The 22,671-nt window shown below is 41.4% G+C and overlaps 2 protein-coding genes across 5 annotated transcripts in view; one reads left to right on the top strand and one right to left on the bottom strand.

The window, feature by feature from the left end:
- Window positions 1-22,671, top strand: part of LOC106903964 (ceramide kinase-like) — a 34,821-nt gene that overhangs the window by 6,600 nt on the left and 5,550 nt on the right. For all 4 annotated transcript variants that reach the window (XM_088006609.1, XM_088006610.1, XM_088006608.1 and 1 more), the window contains exons 6-10: window positions 14,812-14,957; window positions 17,217-17,291; window positions 19,180-19,332; window positions 19,413-19,518; window positions 22,104-22,183. In XM_088006609.1, the coding sequence (XP_087862735.1) occupies window positions 14,812-14,957; window positions 17,217-17,291; window positions 19,180-19,332; window positions 19,413-19,518; window positions 22,104-22,183 (560 nt within the window). The remainder of the gene's footprint in view (window positions 1-14,811; window positions 14,958-17,216; window positions 17,292-19,179; window positions 19,333-19,412; window positions 19,519-22,103; window positions 22,184-22,671) is intronic.
- Window positions 9,510-11,225, bottom strand: LOC148159509 (uncharacterized). The gene is made up of 2 exons (XM_088006611.1): window positions 10,385-11,225; window positions 9,510-10,302 (listed from the first exon to the last, which is right to left on the bottom strand). Exons 1-2 carry the CDS (start codon window positions 11,079-11,081, stop codon window positions 9,557-9,559), a joined length of 1,443 nt encoding a protein of 480 aa, XP_087862737.1. The 5' UTR covers window positions 11,082-11,225; the 3' UTR covers window positions 9,510-9,556.

Below are 22,671 nucleotides of genomic sequence, written 5' to 3'. Positions count from 1 at the left end.
ATTCCATTCATGTAATAAAAGACAACCTTATTTTGTCTCAAACCAAAATCTGTAAATTATGATTATGAGAAAGGTTTAGACATTATTACCTTGGATCAACAATTACACATAGAACTTGATTTTTTTTTCTGTCAATCTGTTTATCCCCCTTTAAGCAGTTCCATAATTGCTAATTTGCAAATTCCCAATTTAGACCAATTCAATTTGAATCCTCATATTTTCTTCTCATTTTAAAACTTAATGTACTGATTAGCCTGTTTTTTTTACAAGAATAAAGCTAACCCTGTCACTACATATTTAACTTACTTATTTTATTCTAATTATGATTTTAAATCCCAGTTTTAACCTTTGAACAATTTGTTCTTTTGAAACCCCTAATATTTATTTAACTGAATTACCCTCTTTTGTAGTGTTTATCATATTCATACGTTTTGGCAGTTTTGGGGAGAACTTTGATACAACTAAATTAATTAAATTATATAAATTATATAAATGTTCAGGTTAGACCTTTCTGCATGACTTGGTTAAACCACCTATTATTTCAAATTATAGCAAGAGAGATGCAACAATTAAACAATCCCTTCCATATTTTAAGAAACTATTTTGTAAAAATCTATTTGACACATGACATCATTAATTTTAATGTATTCAATTCAGAATATTCAGTATTACTTTAGAAACTCATTCGAATAGTTAAAACATTTGTGAATTTTGATTTAACCTCTTTTATATTTTGTTGAAGCCCGAAACTGAAAAATTTCTCAATAGATTAACTCACAATTTGCTTGAATAGAGTAATTCCATGCATCGTCCCCTGTCCCCCCTGTATCGGAACACTGTATAGTGTTTTGGTACAGAAACTCCTAAGAAACCCACGCAAATCAGTTATCCCACATTTCTTTTCATTGCTAATTATAACAGTTGGATGTAATTAAAACAGGTTGTTTACATCTCAGTGAAAGAATTCAATAGTTGATTGAAAATATGTGCAGTAAACCAATCATTTGGTTCAGTAATTTTCCAAAGAGTAGATTTTCCTAAGATTTGAAATGGATTCCAAATACACTTAAATCATAACTTGAAATAATAGTCCTTATATTTGTAGCCACTGTTATTTGAGCCAAATAGAACTTAGTATAACTTAGAACTTAACTTAGGACTTGTCTCTTTTGTATTTGAATCGTGGTTGGTTGTGCTTTTGTAAATCAGGAAATTAACAACTATTACCGTACTTTTATCCTTTTTCAATCCTTGTAAAGCTGGAGGAGAAAAACACATTAGCCAGATGTTGAACAAACAGAATGAAAATTATTCAGGCAAACAAAATATTTCTGTAAAATGCAGAGAGTTCTAACACCCTGCTGCATCGAGCCTTCACTTGTACCGTTAAACTTATCCCGGGGGTCAAATAGCAGAGGTCAGAATGCAAAGGCGGTAGACAGTGAATGTGCTGTAAATAAACTAAGGTGAGAAAAAGTGGCATCACACAATTCGAAAATTCAAGAAGAACCATTAAAAACTACCAAGTTTTGTTGGCAGCCATTTTGTCTCCAACCTGTAGACCGAGGGAAATCCCAGGGGCCCTGGGGCCCAGACCACATGACCAGAGGCAAAGAACCCAGGACCAACCATGCCAACAGACAAGCAGGACCGCCTCCGAGTCTCAGCCCGACTTTACATGTGATGTTCCATCAGAAGCTGTCCAGAGCAGCATTCATTCCCGCTGTGCAGAAAAATCTGGACAAAGTATGTGGCCCCCCTTGACAGAGTGTGTAGGAGAGACGGAGAGATACAGCAGATGAGTCAATGTTTTCATTGACTCATCTTTCAGAAGCTGTTGATCTTTTCTGCCATAGGAGACCCTCAGAAACCACGCCTGGGTCTCGTCCTTTAGCCAGGTGTTTCCTCAGAGATCAGATCCTGTAAACTGCAGTCCGCCTTCAGGTAACAACAGGAAAAAGCAATCCAACCTCACTGACCTCTGTAGAAGCTGTAAGAATAGTCCAATAGGTCTTTGCTCTCAGACAGCAGTCCAGCAGAAGATGGCACAATTCATATGTGTAGAAAGTGCAAATGTCCAAGTCAGCGTGGCTAAGAACAGCAGAGGTCTGATGCCGAAGCCAGAGGCCTTTCTCCTCACCTCCTTGCACGGCCCCGAACCCGCAAAACCCAGCCCCCACGGTCCCTGTCAGACCACAGGAATCAGCACTACTAGAGTAAAACACAAAGTAAATTAAGAAAATAGAAGTGTATGCCACCTTTTGCTCACATAATTATAAATTAAATGTCTTTTCTGTAGCTTGTGATGTAGATGAAGCGTTGCCTCTTTTTTTTTTTTTTTGTTTCAGCCAGGCTCAGGGTCACTGGAGCGGCTCAGATAAGGTCCACTGCCTCAGTCCCTGAGCTCCAAAGAAAACATAAAATAGAAATGCGTTAAGATGATTCATCCTCAGATGTTTCAGAATTAACCGATTGTGGAATCAACTCCTCTCAAAAATTAAACTCTTAAAAATTATTAAAAATGTAAACAAAATTTCAGAAATTTGTTATTCAAAAAAATTAATTTAATAGTGTCCAATTTTACACAAAAGCATCCTTGTGATAATGCCATGCTTTAAGACAACCAGTCAAATTTCCTTAATAATTTAGATCAAAAGGAAAACTGCAATCAAATATTCTTTATACCATTAATGAAAATATTACCATTATCATGAGATTTTTCAAAACGGCTGAGTGTTGTATTTATGTATTGTTTTTTTAGAATTTAAAAAATTGTTCACATTTGAATTTTTCTCTGTGTCCCCTTAAGGGGCTCCGTAGAAGTTTATAGTACTTTTAACCAAAATTTTCTTAATTATAACAATTGCATCCAACTGTAGCTTTATACAATTGAAATTAGAGGTGATGCAGGAAATTCATCAATATGCAAATAAACATGGCATAGATATTGATTGAAGCTATTCAATTTTACATTACTAATTTTAATTTAGTAAGATCTTCTATATAACTCTGTATTTCAGTCATGCAGGAAGGCACTGTATAATACTCATTAAATAAACTCACAATATACCAGTGTCAAATGAATAAATTCATAATTAACCATATCTATAAACCGACTAGGAATTAGAGTCTATTTCTTCTTCACCCCCGTTGATAAAATTAAAAAATTTGAAAGCAATTTTGCATTTACTATTCTCCAAAACTAAAATATTACAGGGTGTGTTACAAGTTTTCCATATCTTCTGTCTAGAATTGAAAGTAGACTATGAGACAGTGTTGTGTTCAAGACCACCTAACCCGAGACCAAGACAAGACCAAGACCAGAGTGTGTCGAGACCGAGACAAGACCAAGACTTTTAGGGTCCGAGACCAAGTCAAGACCAAGACCGAGGAAAGTCGAGACCGAGTCAAGACCAAGACCAGCGGCCGTGCTACATGACACAATAAAATGTAAAATATGATCGAAATTGCTTCTCAGAATAATCTGAAAGATCCATATTCCCATAAAAACACCTAGATATTAAATACTTAATACATTTTACCAATATTAAATATTCCATTTCTGTGTTACAATGTGTGATGGTCTCGTGCTATCCCTAAAAACATAACACCCTGGGAATTTGCCCATATTGCTCATATAAGAATCCACCACTGTCTGCACCATTAAACATAGCAATTGAGGCAATGCCCTGATGGTAAATAACACTCAACTATGAACACTGACCAAGGAGCAACAAGCAAGAAGTAACCAAACAGAAGGCGCTCATCGTGACTGTTTTCACTCTCTATCCCAGTACATGAAGCCAAGTAGTCTGACACCATGGCAGACATTACAGTTGCCACTTTGAACAAAAACAAAGAGCAATGTGCATGCTCTGCGTGCTCTTTCGTTCTTGTGTTTTAGTTATTTTTTAGTTTAAATATCAACGTACATAATTAAATAATGATGCAGTGTACAAAGAGCATTACTAGGAAAAAAAAACGGGTGTTCTGTCAGGTCAGATCGTCATACACTTAACACGAACTCACGGTGTTCTGTCAGATCAGCATACGTTTACCATATGATTTTATTTAATCAGCAACATAGAATCATGACGTAGATCATCATATACTTGGTTATTAACAGTTGTATGGCATCCAGCTGCAGCCAGACCTACTTTAAATACACTTTGAAACCACGACAACGCATGTATTTCCATCTGGTTATCATATTATGTCATATTATAAACAATTTAATGACTTATTTTCGTCATAACTTGTTGCATATGCTGAACTGACAACTCCACTGACAGTTGGACTTCTTAAGGCGCATGCGCTGGCATGGTACTCACTGCATGTATGCTAGGAACATAGAATCATGACGTAGATCTGTTATTAACAGTTGTATGGCATCCTGACTTAGCGGTTAAGTTAGTTTTACACGGGCGTGTGTTGTAGCTGACTCCAGCTGCAGCCAGACCTGCTTTAAATACACTTTGCAACCATAACAACACATGTATATCTATATAGTTATCATTGAAAACAATTTAATGACTTATTTTCGTCATAACTTGCTGCATATGGTGAACTGACAACTCCTCTGACGGTTGGACTTCTTAATGCGCATGCGCAGGCATGGTACTCACTGCACGTATGCTATTCTGACAGTGTATGGTAATCTGATAGAACGGCTCTCAGTGAGTGACACTCCAGTCCTATCTAATAAATAAAGAGCCGTGGAGAAGAATCGACTGTTTCTGAATGTCACATCACTATATTGCAGACTTTTGGACATAGCGTTGTCCTATATATGCGACAAGTCAGTCAACATCTCCGCACAATAATTCAGACAGTGAGTGACTTTTTTTCATCACAAATTCTTATGTGTCTCTGTACAGCTAGCTTTGCTAACATCACGTTAACGGAGCTTACCTTCTTTGAGCTACTTTTCTAAGTGACGAAAATAGTTAGACGTTGTCCCCATCGTCTGTGAAAGCGAAGCGCTGCTGAGTTAGCTCTGGCCATCGGATTTCTTACTATTTATGCAGTGCTATTATATTACTGACGATTAGACAAACATTTTCTGCCGCTGAGAGAAAACCACTGCGCATGTCCTGGAGCGCCGCATGCGAGTGAAAGGTGGGGAGGGGTGGGGGAGAGGGAGAAACACGTAGTTGCTTGGATTTTAATTGGTGCGTTTTGCATCCACTGAAAACAAAGATGTTAACAAATAAACTGGACAGTATGCTGCATGTTTAGTGATATTTTCACAGTTGCGGTCTCGACTGGTCTTGAAATAAAATGCCGAGTCCTCAGAGCCCGAGACTGAGACAAAACCGAGACCAAATGCGGTCGAGTCCGAGACGAGACCGAGACCATCAGAAAATGGTCTTAAGACCGGACTCGAGACCAAGACCGATCTCGAGTACCACAACACTGCTATGAGATGTTTTAAATGTAAAGTTTTATCAGAAATGTTTTATGTTTATCAATGTTTTAAATGTAAAGTTTTATCAGAAATGTTTTATGTTTATCAATGTTTTAAATGTAAAGTTTTATCAGAAATGTATTATGTTTATCATCTACCATTTCCCCCTTTTGTTTTCTTACGTAAATAGAAAACAAACATTTCTGACAACATTTCTATTGTTATCAGAAATATTTTTCAGAGACTCTTTCTCTGTACATATTTCTAAAATGTCCAACTGAAACTGTACTGCCAAGGCCAAAAATTTTATTATTTCAATCTGGATAAACTCAGACACAGAAAAGATAATTAAAGAATTTAATGACAAAATGAATAACAATTCTTTAGAAATGAATAACAGTTCTTTGGCGCTCGGGCCCCGGCAGAAGTTTTGAGCGCTGATTGCCGTGAACTCGGGTGAACATCCCCAACGCTGATTAGGGATGCTCTACCCCCCCTCCCCCAAAAAAAGGGGCCAAGGCCTTAAGGTGAGAGAAGGGAATAGTGGGACCATAGACCTGTGGGTTGACTTGAGACAAGAGGAGGAGAGTTCTGCGAGGGAAGGAAAGGCATAGGAAGCAAGAGGTCAGCCGATAGGGAAGCTGTACACGAGAAACGTGAGGCACTGATGGAAGAAATCGATTTAGGGTGACAGGTGACACATGGAAACTTAGCCGGTGGAAGAAGGTCAGCGGTGATAAACCATAACATGATGCCAGGCTGGTGAATAGAGTCAGCTGAGGGGCTACTGGGATGGTGCGGAGCTGGGCAGTGAATGAGGGCCAGCCATGGGGATACTGGGGCGGCGCGGAGCCGGGCTGGTGGGTACGGGTCAGGTGTGGGGACGCAGAATAGCCTAGAGAAGGCTGAGGATAGGTGCGGGCTGGAGAGGCGCCTCGCTGGATAGACAGCGAGGCGCTGTCTATCCAGACAGCTGGGACATGGGCCAGCTGAGGCGGCTTGGAGCCAGCCTGGGGGTATAGGTCAGCTTGTGGGGATGCAGAATAACCTGGAGGAAGGCTGAATGACAGGTGCGGGCTGGAGAGGTGCCTCGCTAGATAGACAGAGAGAACAGCTGGGACATGGGCCAGTTGAGGCAGCGCGGAGCCAGCCTGGGGGTACGGGTCAGCTTGTGGGGATGCAGAATAGCCTGGAGGAAGGCTGAATGACAGGTGCGGGCTGGAGAGGTGCCTCGCTGGATAGACAGAGAGAACAGCTGGGACATGGGCCAGCTGAGGCGGCGCAGAGCCAGCCATGGAGGGTACGGGCCAGTCTGAGGGGATGCATGGTTAAGGGGCAGAGAGGAGCTGAAAATAGACTTACGGGGTAAGGTGGAAGGAGACGCGGAGAGAGGTGGAACCCTTGAAATGCAACCTGCAACGGTGGCATGAGAGGACACGGGGACAGGGTATGCATGACAGAAATTAGGTAAATGAATGCTCTGGGTCAGGAGACCAACCACCACCAGCGTATTGCGCAGTGCTCACCTAAGCACTGAGAGAGCGTTGAGCTGAAAGGACAGCTGAGAGATCCGGGCGAATATAGGATGAAAACGCTGTAGATGACCATCGGCCGAGCTGCTGGAGAGACGATGTGGGTATGCCCTGGGCTGCTGCGGATGTGGCTGCTCCTATTCTGAAGGAGTGGCCTGAAAATTGACTAGGGGGGAGGTTGCATGCAGCTAGCAGAAGTCTCAGATGTTTGAGAAACCATGCAGCGGACATGATCGAGCCTTCTGGGGTTAAGAAAAGAGGTTCAGGGGGGCCGCTCAGTTGATGTCTCAAAAGCGCAAACTTAAACATGGCCCGAAAGGGGCAGAGCTGACCATTCGTGCGGGCCACGACGATGGTACAGGCGCCTTTAGTTTTATAATGCTTAAGGGATAAACTGTAGAAGTCTGGGTGAAAACTAAGGTCAGAAACGGCTAGGTCTCTAGAAGAAATAAAAGTGTTGTTCGGGGATGTGAATTCTCCCAAACGAAGGAGACCATAGAAGGCTAATAGGAAAGAGCTCTTAAGGAGGCTCTTAAGATAAGGAGAATAGAAACTACGTTTAAGAGTACTGAGCAAGTTAATGAGGATAGGAAGTGTGATCGATTTCCTGCTATCTGGTAGTGACGGGTGACTATTGGAAATGCCCTTCAGGAGCAGCTTTATCACGTGGTTAGAAAAGAGGCTTTGTGAGGAGGAAGGCTGCTGAAGCTGGGAGAAGAAATTAACCCCAGCGAGAAGGCTGCGAATATAAGAGGGCGTGAGATTAAGGTGCTCAAAACAGTAGGTAATGAAGGCTATAACCGTGTTAATTCGGATAGGATAGAGTGGGGTCTTGTGGAGGGAACAGAATTTAGCATACTTGTGCCAGGCGTATGTGTAGGATTTGAACGTAGACGGCGCGAGGCCGTTCTTAACGTAAAATTTTGCAGACTGGAGTAAAGGCTGAAGAGAGGGGGAGATCAATTCAGGATGAGATCCTCGAAAGAGGGAACTGGTGTCGGGAGGAGGTCTGCTGAAGGGCAAAGATGACGGAAGATCTGGAGCTGAAGGCGAGACAGAGCGTCGGCAATGGCGTTCGAATGACCTGGGACGTGGCGTGCAGAGAGGATGAAGTTATTAACCACGGATTGCCAAGTAATACGCCTTAAAAAGGGCATGATAGATTTGGAAGAGGAGCGGCCTTTGTTAATAGCTTCGACGACTGCTGCATTATCGCAGAAAGCTACAATGTGCTTACGTTTCCACTGCCTTCCCCAAAGGCAGCAGGCTGCAGCGATGGGAATGATTTCATAAAAGGCAGAGGACTCGGACTTTGGAATCGAATGAGGCCATTTCTCTGCGAACCAGCTGCCCTGAAAAAAGCCCCTGAAACCTGCGGACGGGGCTGCGTCCGTGAAAAACTGCATAGAATCTGCCGAGAGAATGACATCATCATAAAAAAAAGAGATACCGTTCCAGGAGTTAAGCAGTGAGGACCAGAATGCGAGATCGGAGCAGCCACCGGCATCTAAAACGACCTGATCGAACAAGGAAGGAACTGAATTCGCTAAATCGAGCAGCCGAGAAATGAACGAGCGCCCTTGGGGAATTATGCGCATAGTAAAGTTGAGATAGAAGCTGATGCTTGGAAAGGGTCGTGGAAGACAGATGAGCTTGAGAAATCTCGCGAATCCGAGATAGCTTATCGGCTGGCAGTGAAGCTACCATTTCTTTGGAATCTAATGTGATACCCAGGAATTCCAGCCTTTTTGTCGGACCGACGGTTTTCTCCTCGGAGAGGGGAACGCCAACACGATTGAAAAGAGCTTTCAGTTCGGAGAGGGAGCGTGAAGAGTGAGAGGGTGGATCGATAAGAAGAAAGTCGTCGAGAAGATGGAGAACGAAGGGAAGTCTGACGACATTCAAAAGGATCCAACATAATGCTTCAGATAATGAATTAAAGAGGCTGGGGCTGCTTCTGCATCCGAAAGTTAAACGCACGAAACAATAGAACTTAGCGTCCCATTTTGCGCCCAGCAGGTGCCACTGGGAGGGGTGCACTGGCATGATCTTGAAAGCGTCAGTGATGTCGGCTTTTGCAAGCCACGCACCCAGACCGGCCGTTTTTATCAGCGCGACAGCGTGATCTATATCTATAGTGATCTATAGTTGATCTATAGTTCAACTGAACTATTCTCCGCCCGAATAGCCTTATTCCAAAGCCGCCCTTCTCGCTTCAGCGAGAAGGGCGGCTTTGGAATAAGGCTATTAATGCTGAGGTGGGGACTGGAATGAGGTGCAGATAAGTCTAGAATTAGCCGTTTTTTCCCTGAATATTTGCGAACTGCGACTCCGAGAGGGTGAACACGAAAGTGGGAAAAGGGGGGAGAAGCGCAGGGGCCGATGACGTAACCCTTAGACACTTCTCTTTGCAATAACTGAGAGACAGCGTTTGGGTCGTTTAGCGCTGATTGAAGATTAGGGATGACCAGAGAAGAAGCAGGAAGTTGGGGTAAGCCTATGAAAAAACCCTGAGTGAGGCCAGTGATAAGAAAATCAACAAACAAACGATCGGGGTAATGAGTCAAAAAGGAAGCTAATACGGGGACATGGATGGGGGTGGAGAGAAAGCGAGAAACTAATTCCTGGAGCCTCGACGGCTCCTGCCGGGAAAGGTGCGGCGTGGGCAGACCAACTTGGGATGGGCGTCTCTGCAGAAGCTACATACGTGGAGGAAAGCACAATTAGGGAATGAGCAAAAACTCTCGTTAAAATTATTGCAAATGGGCATACTATTGTGAATCCGCACTTGTCTGCCGTAACGCTCGACCGGGTTAGACTTAAGGAGCGGCTGCGGAGGAGCTGCGGCGGGAAGTCCAGACTTGAAAGGCAGAGAAGGGCAGAAAGCGCTTTGATGGCCTGCAATGCCACATAGGTGGCAGGAAACCGCTTGAGTAATCATGATGAGAATCTCCATGTCCAGAGATGACCAATTAAGTATATGACCATGACGAGACAGAACGCCAGCGGCTTTGTTAGCAAAAGCCTTATGATACTGATAAAACAGGGACTTGCCGTATTGAAGATGAAGATCGGGAATCAATGCCAAATAAGTGTCCAGTTCGATTCGGCGGTTGGGATAGACGGAACAAATGACGTCCCTATACATGCTGAAAGCAGCCAGGAATTGACCAATAGACAGATCTTTTGAAAGGCGGGGATCAGAAGATTTAATGATCGCTGAAAATTGATCAGTCGAAGCAATGGTTTGATCAGCCTCAGGGGAGGGGAGAAGAATGGAGGCTAGATTAACGTATTGCCCCTGCAAGATTTTAGTGTGAAGTCTGGGAGAAATATTCGCATGTAAAGGCGAATAGGCCACGGCTGTTAAGGGAGAGGAAGGGCCAAGAAGAGAAATCAGTGAGCTTGTACATAAAGAAAGCAAGATAAGGAAAGACAGGCTTACCAGAAGGGGGCACAGGACGAGTGCTGGCGAGAGTGAAAGCTGATGGAGGTGGTTGAGGAGCGGGCGGGGGAATGGCAGGTCCGAAAGAGAAGGGGACCGAGGACGTGGCCACGGCACTGGAAACGCCCTGCTGCAGGAGAGTTGAGAGCGAGGAGACGGAACGTTGAAGAGTGTCGATAGAGGTGACGAGTGAGGACGTGAGGAGGTGTTCCTGAGCTGCAGAGGAGGCTGGAGGGAGGAGAGAGCCGAGGTCTGAGGAAGGGCCGGGAGCCTCCGGAGCGGAAGTGAGATCCTGCCGAAGAGGGGTAGGATCCGGCGCTGAAGCAGAGGCGGGCCCGGGAAGACATCCGGTTGACTGAGAGGAGGAGGGGCGGCCCTTGCGACGCTTTGCGGGAGGAGCGGAGGACTTGCAGGTTCTCTTCCCGCTGACTGGAGGAGGAAGAGGAGTAGACGGAGGCAAAGGAGACGGAGAGGAGTCGTTGCGAGTGAGGAGAGCCGCTAGTGAAGCCACTTGAGGAGATCGAAGGCCTGGGGTAAGGGAGATTCCCTTAGATTTAAGGTGGGAAGCAGGAGACGGGTGACCTGAGCGCGTAGCCAGACGAGAGCTGCGCCTGACCGGAGAGGAGGGAAGGGTATCCGGGACCCCGCGGGGGGCGGCCGGAGAACCAAGAAGGACATCGGACTCGAAGTCAGACATTGAGATGCGTACCAGTTGCGCACAGCTGGAGAGCGGCTGCTGGCGTGGGTGTGGATCCTTATAAGCGGAGCTTGGTTGATTGATGATTGAACACGCCAGGTCCAGGTCCAGCGCTGGGGTTGGAGGCGGAGAGCATGACGCAGCGATTGGGTGGAGCAGGTGAGGCAGAAGTTTTCCAGCTTGAATTTGCGCTTAAGCTCCATTTTAAAGAGTTAAAATCAGAATTTGGATTGCTTTCCTAAAAGGCAGTGTCAATGTTTATTTTGAACTGACAAAAGAAGAATTGATCAATTTAGGCTAAGGAGCGAAAATTGTAGACAAAGATTATGCAGTACTGTAAGATGTCATTGCGTTCCAAATCAAATGGTTTGTTGGACTTGAATTTATGTATCAATTCAATCAAAATTTAAGGCACACAAGTGTTGTGAGCCAGTTGTTGTCCAATCAGTTTGTTTTTACATAATTAATGACTATCATATCCACTTTAAAAGTTTCATCATGTCCAATTTGTGCCTTTCTACCAAGACATGCATGTTTTTCGAAAGCAGCAGTTAGTTCAGTTAGTAAGTTAGTTAGTTTGTTATTAGAAAAAACAACAACAATAATATTAATAAAAATGAAAATAAAATAAAAAATGTCAAACTAAATGAAACAGTCTCGTAATAAATGCTATCTGGTTTTAAACCAAAGCTGTAATGTGATTACTCCTTTTCTATCATATTATTTCCCACTTTGAAGTAAGGTAACCGAATAATCTATATTTAGAGTCATAAATTGTCTTTGAGACAACTATATGTGGTAACCAATGTAATAAACCGTAATTGAATCTAGAGCTGTTCCATAATCACCCTTTGAATCAAACATATACTCCTATTCATTTACCAATCCTGTACCCTCTTTAGACATTTTAAGGTGACCAAGTTTCAAACGAAAAGAAATCCTGTTTTTGATAAGATAATAAGAAAGAAAAATTTTGATTAGTCCATGATAAAGTTCAAGTCTACTATAAAACCTCAATTTTTAATATTTCACTAAGTTTAAATTTTAACCTGTCTACAGCTAAGCCGAATTTCAAAAACTTCAACACATCAGATGTCACTTCATCTGTTTACAATTTTACCTGTTATGTAATTTCATTCATCCTTCATACAGTGAATTTACCACATGTGAAAATAGTGGATTGTGCAGGATTAGTTTAGTTTCAATCAGTTTTCCCTCAGCGTCATTTATTCCTTCCAGCCAGTATTTCCCCAAAGGCTGTCTGTTTAACAGGTCGCCTCCTTTCTTCTGCACCAGGTGTTCTATCCCTTTTTTCAGTTTTTCTCTTTCTCCCTGATTTTGATATTCGTCTAGCTCCACCAAATAAGTTATTAATGCTTCTATTTACTCACCGAGCGCAATCCATGGCCCGATGCCCCACTTTGGATCGTATTTCTCCTAATCAAGTTCACCCTCTATCAGTTTAGGCTCAAAATTTAGGCTCAAAAAAATCACCTCTTCTCTCTTTTTCTCTTTTTTTTTTTGTTTTTTTTTTTTGCAGTTTTTCTCGCACGCCGGCGAGGAAATCAAACACAGCAGAAAATCAAAAACCTCCCACAGATTATAATTCTCCAATGCTTACCATGGTTTTAAAACACATTGCAATAAACAGAAAAGAGTACACTTAAAACACATAACGTCTGCTCAGCGGCAGAAGCTTACACACACACAGCTGACAGATACACACACAGCTTTACACAGAAATGGACCCACGCTTTACAGCTCCTATTTTTTGTCCTCTTTTAACACTCATTACTCTATGAGGATCAGATCGCGATCAACCTTTATCTTATTCTCTTATCTTATCTTTTTTCCTATGGTGGACTGCTTTCACTGCATTTTGCGTTTCTCAAGCAAGTCTCAGATTGGCTATCCCGTTCTTTTCCGAGGGCAGTACTCCCCGAGGGTAAAACCGACAAAACCTAGCCTTCACCTTCCCCATGTCCGGCAGAAGGGGGGGGGCATTTCCCACTGCAAAAGTCAATCAACCTTTTACTTTAACTACTACAACTTTAACGTTAACTCTTAACTTTTAACTTTAACTCTTAACCTAACTCCTATGAACAACTTGAAAGCATTTAGACCAGTGGTTCTTAACATTTTTTGAGGTACCGAACCCCCCAGTTTCATATGCGCATTCACCAACCCCCCCGCCCCCGAAAATAATTTGCGGTATTCTGATTTATTAATGTAATTATATTAGTTGTACTACCTCCCCCACGCCACTAGAGGCAGTACCAACCCCGAAAAGATGTGACTAAGGAGCAGATTTTCAAATCCATGCTGAGAGTGGAACTCCTTCCCGCAGCACTGATTGGCTAAGCAATGTAACGTGATCCTCTGCAGCAAGTGATGGCAAAACTTACCTTTCATGTGGGCCCTACACCAGAGTACCGTTTCAGAAAGTCTGCACCTGAACGGCCAGTCCAATCTCTGCTCATGTGTCAACACAAACCCGTCCTCTGCTACCAACTGTTGAGAATGAAAATCCTAATCGGTGAATCATAATTTGTATTGACACACGGAGCATAAAATCAGCCAACAAAAGCATTCAGACTTTACTTATTTTATTCACTTTCAGCGCTGAGACGCTTTTACCATTACATTTGAGAAGAGTTTCTAAAAAAGTCTGTGCAGCGACTGAGGAGAAGGAGGAGGGTAGCTGATTATATGGACTGAAGACACTCCCTGAAATCACACCATGTCTCTGTGTCCCTGATAAGTTTCTGTTTATCTGAGGAATGGACTTTAGTGTCTAACAGAATCAAAAATGTAACTCTTTACAATGGGCCTTTTGTCTAACAGCATGTTACTCTTTCTCGACCTTGGTATTACCCTTTATTATTATTTATAGTTATTAATAGCCAAATCAGACTTATTATTACACTTTCGTGGGAAAGGTTGATATGAACAGCTTGTGCTACACATGTATAATAATACACTTAAAACTCATATTTTGATATTCAGTGAGGATCATTGCTAAAGGCAACTTACATCGTCCCTATGTGAGAGTGATATAACTCACAACACTCTTCCAGCTGCAGCCAGATTCATATGTGCCTCATTGTGTTTCCACCCTGCTGGAACTTGAGGAACCGCAGAAGATAAGAATGAAACTCCTCCACATTCAAGGTTGAGTCATCCCAACTAAGAGATGAGCTGATTTCATTGAAATGTGAAATCAGTTCATAATTTTATTGATTTTATTTTTATTATTCGATTGTTACTGTTTTTACTTTTGGTAGTTTATTAGTTTTGTCACTTTTTATTTTATCAGTAGTTTAGTCGGAGTATTACAAACTTGGTGAGTTTGTTGATTGAAGTATTTAACTGGAAGGTTGAATTAATTTTTTTGTTTTTAAACCCTTGTATATCAGAGAGAAGTTGTTTGTATTTATTTCATACATGTGTGGTTCCTTGCTGTTCAAAGCCCACCATTACTGGACTTATGTCTTCATCTGTCGTTTTAAAACCTAAGTCTTATCAGGCAAGTATTTATAGAAAGTATCTGCAACTCAACTGTTTGACTGTTATTTTCCTCAAGATCAGGCAGTCCCTAGACTTGGTCATATTGATCTAAATTTCTAGTTTAAGAAATTTAAGCTGTTATTTATTAATAGTCAAACAAGCCTCACATAACAGTTTCATTTTTTTTCCCAATTTGCCACTATCCTCCTTTTCCAAATCTCAGTGTGGTGTGTGTGGGAGGAGATGGCATGTTCAGTGAGATCATCCATGGTCTGGTGTGGAGGACACAAATCGACAATGGTGTAGATCCAAACTGTCCTGATGAAGACCTTTCTCCCTGCTCACATCGCATTGGAATCATCCCTGCAGGTAAAGTTTTACTCTGAAACTGAGCTTCATTTTGAAATATCTATAACATCTGATAAAATCGGAATGAGAAGCACACATTTAGTGAGATGCCTTAGTTATTTCTCCTTAACTATCAAGTTTATTTGATTGGTAGTTATAAGGTAGTTCAAAGTGCTTTACATCAGAAAAACACAAAAAAATCAACAATTGGAACATTGCATTTTTCCAAATGCCATCATTAAACATCAAAATATTAGTTAGTGTTTCATTTATTATGGTACAAAAGCAACTCTAAGCAGATGAGTTTTTAGTCTAGATTTAAAGGAACTCAGTGTTTTGGCTCTTTTGCAGATTTCAGGAAGTTGGTTCCAAATATGTGGTACATAGAAGCTGGATGCTGCTTCTCCATGTTTGGTTCTGGTTCTGGGGATGCAGTGTCATGTTGGTATTCAGTTTTCGAACCCACATGCAAGAATACAAGCAGAAGAGACCGCTAAAATGTACAATGATAGTTTTATTGAAGTCAGGGAAGGAAACAGGGAGTGAGTACTGGAACTCATGACCGGGTCGTCTTACTGCCAACAGGAGAAGCAGGGTTAGAACGTGAAGGTGAGAATCTTTCCGGAATAAATCAGGTTCTTTCTTACTTGGTGGGAAGGTGATGAAACTTGAGCCGAGCACTGGGCGGTTAGGTTTCGTTGGAGAGCAGACTGGTTTGTTTATTGCTGGCGGAGCAGCTTTGACTGTGGTCCGATAGTATTCTTTCTCCGGCTGGGTTCGGGCTTGGATCTCCCGACCCGGAAGCTTCCGAAGGGGAATCCACCAGCGAGGGACCGACGAGGGGGGAAAGGTGAGCACACGAGGAGTGGCGTCTGACCGGTAACACCGACAGCGTCGAGGGAGGACACAGGAGGTAGGTAATCCACAACAACGGGGACACAGACTCACTCGGATCCTGGGATGGACTGATCTCACCAGAACAGCGAGGGAACAGCAGGATCATCTGACGAGGAAGACAACAAAGAGTTAGAGCAGAGCAGATCACAGAGGGCCTTTCTCTGGAACGAATAGTTACCGAAGTAAGCAAACACTCAGGCGATGAGAAGAAGAGGAGCTGCTGCTATATCCATAATCCACGCCCTCCAAACGAGCTGCATTGCATTGGTTGAACCCAGCAGCTTCCCAGGGGCTCTGCATGTAGGTGACATCTGGTGGATGCCATGAGGAATGACGGTTCCAACGACAATAAAACTCAAACCCAAAACAAAGCAAATTAAAAAATAGGGAAAAAAAAACACAGACCCTGACATGCAGAGCAGAACCAGAGCCAGAAGATCTGAGAGGTCTGGAAGGTTGATAAAATAACAGCAGATCTTTAATGTATTGTGGTGCTAAGCCGCTCAGTGATTTATAAACTAACACAAGTATTTTAAAGGCTGTTTTCTGAGTTACAAGGAGCCAGTGGATGGACTGTAGAATCAGTCTGATGTGCTTCTTTTATGAAGTATTCACACCAAACGCGTTATGCGCATCTGACGCTTCAAGTTCGGCGCATGTGTACTTTTGGCGTGTTCACACCACTTTTTGAGCGTGAGTTTGGTCAGTCTATGGGGCATTGGATCGCTCGACGCGTCAAGCACTCGAAACTCGCCAAACGGTTGAAATCACACCGCATTAGGCACTCAAAACGCACTGCGACGGCCCCTCGACATGCCTCCACATAGACTTTGAATGTAAACTAGACGCACCTGATGCTCAAAACGCGTTTAGTGTGAACGCACCGTTAGAGATAATTTGACTTCACATTCAACTTAAGTTCACTCCTTGCAGGACAAGACACTGTTCTCAAACTTATGGGATTAATGTGTTCTTTATCCTCACTAATGTCTTTTTAGATAAATCTAAATTGCAGCACTTCCTTTAAAGCAGAAATATGTGTACTTCACTCACCTGCATACTATTGGTATGTGGGAACTCTTGCTCGATAATGGATATACAACAGGGTGTAGTCACTCTTCTTGCATAGGGCTCCTTTTTTTCTTCTAATGTGTAGAGCCCATCAGTTAGATGACTGCACATGCAGGTCCTAACTATAAGCTCATCTTGCACTCTGCTCTTCTCTCACTTCCATATTGTTCAGCTTTTGTGCCATTTTTACTTAGTTATTAGGGAGATGACTTACTATCTGAACAGTGCATGTGACCATCGCCTCAGTCTCAGCAGAACTTTCTACGCTGTTGTTTTGTAGCTGCTGTCTCATCACTGTTTTGTATGTTTCAGGTTCAACAGACTGTATCTGCTTTGCCACAGTTGGAACCAATGACCCAGTCACCTCTGCACTGCACATCATTGTGGGTCAGTCTCAAAGTCTCCTTCTAACCAAGCCAACCAACCCCCTTATGCTCCATCATGATTAAAAATAGACTGCGACTAAAATCAAAGTTCTTTATTTAACTGACTGAGTGATGCCTAAGCTATATTTCATCTGGACTATTAACAGATGTCTTCTTTTCCCATTAGCTGCTTTTTACTGTTCAGTTTTTTTATTTACATTTATATCATGCACCCCAGTGTAAATAATCTGCTAAACTATCTTTGACTAAAGTTCAAGCTGGAGGTAGGGTGTTGTTATGGGACTCTTCCTTAAATCTGCACTATGCAGCTTTTATAAAGAATATGCTTTTGACATACTTGTTAAAACTGTTAGTGTGTCATGACAGCATGAGACAGATGATCACGAACCTGAATTTGGTTTCTGATTGTAGCTTCTGATTTGGGAAATGGCTAAAGGGAGATTCCGTCTAATTCTTCACTACCTTCAGCATCTTTTATCCTCTCAAATTTGAACTAGATTATTGTCAGCCAATAGCAGAATATTTTAAACCAAGTTTGTTTTAAACTTGGTTCTGATTTCAGTCCTTTTTTTGGATCTGGACCACATTAGAACTGCTCCAATTCTAAAACTACAACACCTGGACTTTTCAAAACTGGACTGGATTATTCTGCTTTAATAGCAGAATATTTAAAACCAAGTTTGTGACAGTTTCAACAAATATGTTAAAAATATATATTATAAATGGTCATATTTGTTGAGTGCATAGCAAACAGTTGTCCTGACAACACATTCTTCCTCTTGAGGTGTAGATGGGTGCAGCGTTACCACGAGCCTCTTGGCTGCTTGTCTGATTAATGCTCTCTTTGTCAAGTCTGTCAGTTTAGGTGAAGGTCTGTGTCTTGGTAGGTAAGTGGTTGATCCATTTTCTTTTGATTTTCAGATGATGGATCAAACAGAGCTCAAAGATGTTCAAAGCTTGGAATGTTGTTTAATAACTGCTGTCTCCTTTAACTTCTTCAGAACTTTCTCTCTGACCTACCTGTTGTGTTTCTTTTTTGTTGTTTTTTTTTTCTTTGGTTTTCATGTCGCTCCTTATTCTCTAATGTCCTTTAATCTCAGACTAGAAATAGAACATCTAAATTCAAATTACATCTAGACGACTTCTACTTATTTTTTTTGTCATCTGAATCAAATAGTTGTACGGAGCCCCTAAGGGGACATGGAGAAAAAAAAAAAGGAAAGAAATCTCGACTTATTATCGCGAGATCCCGACTTATTATCGCGAGATCCCGACTTATTATCGCGAGATCCCGACTTATTATCTCGAGATCTCGAGATCCCGACTTATTTTCTCGGGATCTCGAGATAATAAGTCGGGATCTCGAGATCTTGACTTAGTTTCTCGGGATCTCGAGATAATAAGTCGGGATCTCGAGATAATAAGTCGGGATCTCGAGATAATAAGTCGGGATCTCGAGATAATAAGTCGGGATCTCGCGATAATAAGTCGAGATCTCGCGATAATAAGTCGGGATCTCGCGATAATAAGTCGGGATCTCGAGATCTCGACTTAGTTTCTCGGGATCTCGCGATAATAAGTCGGGATTTCTTTCCTTTTTTTTTTTTCTCCATGTCCCCTGGGGGGCTCCGTATAGTTGTACTGCATTTTGTTATGGGGTAAAAACTAAACTGCATGATACACACAACTTGTTAATTTATTGAAATAAATCATTATCCTTCCACCTCACAGTTTTGCACTTCTTTGTGTCTCCCTATCACGTAAGAGTTTCTAATGTGACACATGAAAATTTTCAACCTACAGTAAATAATGTGAGGTACTGTATGTTTGCCTTACATGTATGTAGTATCATAGCCTTATCTGGATTGAATTTTGATGTGTGTGTTCAGGAGACTCTCAGCCAATGGATGTGTGTTCAGTTCACCACCACAACATGTTCCTGCGATACTCCGTCTCTCTCCTGGGATATGGTTTCTATGGCGACGTGCTAACTGACAGTGAGAGGAAAAGATGGATGGGCCCGGCCAGATACGACATATCAGGTAGGAGCCTGTTTGAACACAAAACGGTGTTCTGTGTTTGTTCTTTCTCTCGTTTTGACTTGCACCTCTGGATGGTGCAGGTTTGAAAATGTTCCTGACTCATCATTACTACGAGGGAACGGTGTCCTACCTGCCAGCAAGAGGTATCATCGGAACTCCACGAGACGCAGGCAGATGTCGATATGGGTGAGAGAATTATAAAACAGAAATATGTATAATTGTGTTTACATTATGGTTATAGTTTTAAAACAGTTCTGGTTGGTTAATATTGTTTTCAGTGATGTATCCCCTTTGGTCCTGCCCTGTAGTACTCACAAAAATATTGTGAGTACTACAATATTTTTGTAGTACTCAAAAATATTTTCTGTACTCAGAAAATACTCAGAAAAGTATTTTCTGTACTCAGAAAATACTTTTGTGAGTACAACTGTTAATTCTATAGACAAGTGAGTTTGAAATAAGGAAGTAACCTCTAGAACCATGGTGACTATAATGACTACTGGAATGACATTACTCATCACTGGGCATCTGTGTTCAGACATGAATTGTTGTGTAAAAGCTGTCTGCTTTTGAGACAAGAAGAGTCACAGCCTTCTGGTCTGACATGGTAAGAATCTAGGGTAGGCCTGTTGCAATAAACGATAAATCAATTAATCGCACGATAAATTAAACCTATCGACTTCATTTTAATTATCGGCTGTCTTTTTTTCTTTCTGTTGATGACACTGAATGAAAAAAGGCTCAATTCTGGTGCTCTCCACTGACCCTCCCTTCCTCATTTCCTTAGTGTAATGTCCAGTGCACACGACACGAGTTGTCAGCCGACTGTCGGCCCATTTTCAAAACCTGAGACCACACATTAGCCGTTAGAAATCCTAGCTATAAAGGTTCGATCGGGTCCATCATGCCGTGTGGTGCCCACATGGGCACAAAATAATGGCTACAAGTCCAGTTAACTAATTTTAAAATCGGGCATTAATTGATGTTTTACTAGAATCTACCTGTGATGCATGTGACTAGAGTCAGTGTAAAGTCCTGAATGAATGAAAATCATTATAACCTATTTATGTCACGCTAACAAAGAACAGCTGAAAACTTACCGGGTTCATCGACTGTGGTAGCAATTTGGCTCCAACTCCTCCCCTTGTCATTTCTATATTCTTTGCATGAAATGTTGAATAAACATTAATGTTGTTTCCACATATCATCTCCATGTCTGCTGGACGCAGTGTCAGTTGTTTGGGATTCCCCTCCGTAATTTCCCCTCTGAAAGCATGGATCCACGCTTTCTGATTGGCTTCCTGTCACATTCAGCGTTAAGCTCCCAGTCAGGGAAAACCCCTGATTTAGATCAGAGCGGCCACAACGATATACCGTAACCCACCAGACACTGCAGGATGATCGGTTACGAAATCACCAGCGACAATTTTAGATCGACTAAGATCTAAGATTGTTGTAAGGGGAAAATATCTTCTCTATTTAAATCTAGTGATTACTGAAGGGCAATATAGTATACAGACTTCATAATCTGCACTCTTTTGGTTGAATGCAGTATTTATTTCCACTTTGGCTTTATGTTGTTTAGTTTTTATTCAAGTACGTGTTTTGTTAATGGAGACTGAGAATCCACTTTATTTTTGTTTTTGGTTGTTTTGCTTATTTAGTTTATTAGTTCCAGTGTTATGTGTTCTTCTGAAAATAAAGTGCATCTATCTATGGCAGGAAATTGCATGCATTATTAGTCATTTCCATTAAATCAGTGTCAAAAGGTCTTGAAACAATATTATCGTTTATTGCAAGAATTTTTTAGACAATTAATCGCACAGCAAAATTTGTTATCGTGACAGCCCTAATCTAGGGTACAGAGAGCCACAATAGAGAGAAACAAACGGTGGTAAAAATTTGCATTGTTGACATTAGGACTAGACAAGCTAAAAAAAATAAGTGGTTTTTAGTAAGCTTTTGATGATAATTAATCTGAAAGATGTTTTTTTTATACACACAGTTAAGGAATTTGTTGTATGAATACAATTCTTATCCGCCATCTTTAAAGACAATGTAGCCTTTGCAAATGTCAGAGGTCACTACAATATGCACTGTTAAATAGAAACAAATCTATAGCATGTGAGTACATTGTACTTTGTTTTACTCTGAGACATTCTGAAATGTCTCAGTCTGGACATTTCAAAAATGTCCAGACTGAGACACTCCCACATCTGCCAGTTTAGCAATCAAAGCGTAAACATGGTTATGAACACTGTAAATGTATAAACTATCTAATAAATAAATAAGTACCCAAATGAGCCACATGAACACTTAGATAGTTTTGTCATTAAGAGCGACCATTAACAAAACCTTTGGTCTTCTCCCGCAGTTGTATTTTTAGCAGACTTGGACATATTGTGTTTAAAAAAAAACAATTGAATTTGAAATAATTAAATTGAATAAAATAGCATCTTACTTTGGGCTGCATACCTAAACTAGTTCCTGTCAAAGGTGATCTGTACACAATGTTTAATTCAGATTAAACTAACAGGTTTGCCTGATCAGGTCATGGTTCTAGAAGTTCATCTTGAACAAGAATAGAGCATTTATAAGCTTGAAAAGTCTCTGTGGCCTGTTAGATTTCTAACTGTTGAGTTTAAGCTAAATAATGATTACTAAGCAGCAGTGAATCTGATAAACAATTCTGTATCAACAATGAAGTATCATAAACTCAGGGAATTTGAATGTGTAATGCTAATCCAGTTTCTGTGTCTTTAACTCTGCAGCTGTGCAGTTTGTCAGCACAACGGACAGATACAGTCAGAGAGAGCTGAGAAGTATAAGACGAATGAAGACTCAGAATGTGGTAAGTCCTGCAGATGGCCACTGACTGGACTGATCAACCCTGAATCAGTCCAGTCAGGATTGAAAGCATAACTCACATTTTGAGAGGCATCATCTACTTACAAAGTCCAATATAAAAACACTAGTGTGCAATAATTACATTTTTCTGATTGTTTTATTATAATTTTTGTAGTTCATTATTGCAACCCAGAAAAGGAATTGGAACAAACTTAGAATCCAAAAGAAATTCTTCCAGAACAGGAACCCTTAGTTTTATATTATTACTTAGAAATTGTGGAGTACTCATTAGTTTTACAAATTTAGAGCACACTTAGAAAGTCCAGAGAATACTTACTTATACTTATCTAGCAACCCTGATCTAGTTTATCTTGTAGATAAACTAGATACTCCTAATTGATCTAGAACTAGATCAACTAGGAGTAGTTTATTTTGCTATTGTTATTTTGTTTGTATTCCTTTTGTAATTCATGTAAAGCACTTTGAATTGCT

The sequence above is a fragment of the Poecilia mexicana genome, unplaced genomic scaffold (genome assembly GCF_051168715.1).
Source record: "Poecilia mexicana isolate PSO_F unplaced genomic scaffold, ASM5116871v1 scaffold_6, whole genome shotgun sequence".
NCBI lineage: Eukaryota > Metazoa > Chordata > Actinopteri > Cyprinodontiformes > Poeciliidae > Poecilia > Poecilia mexicana.
Note: the sequence above shows the minus strand (reverse complement) of the source record. Positions and strands in the feature narration are given on the sequence as shown.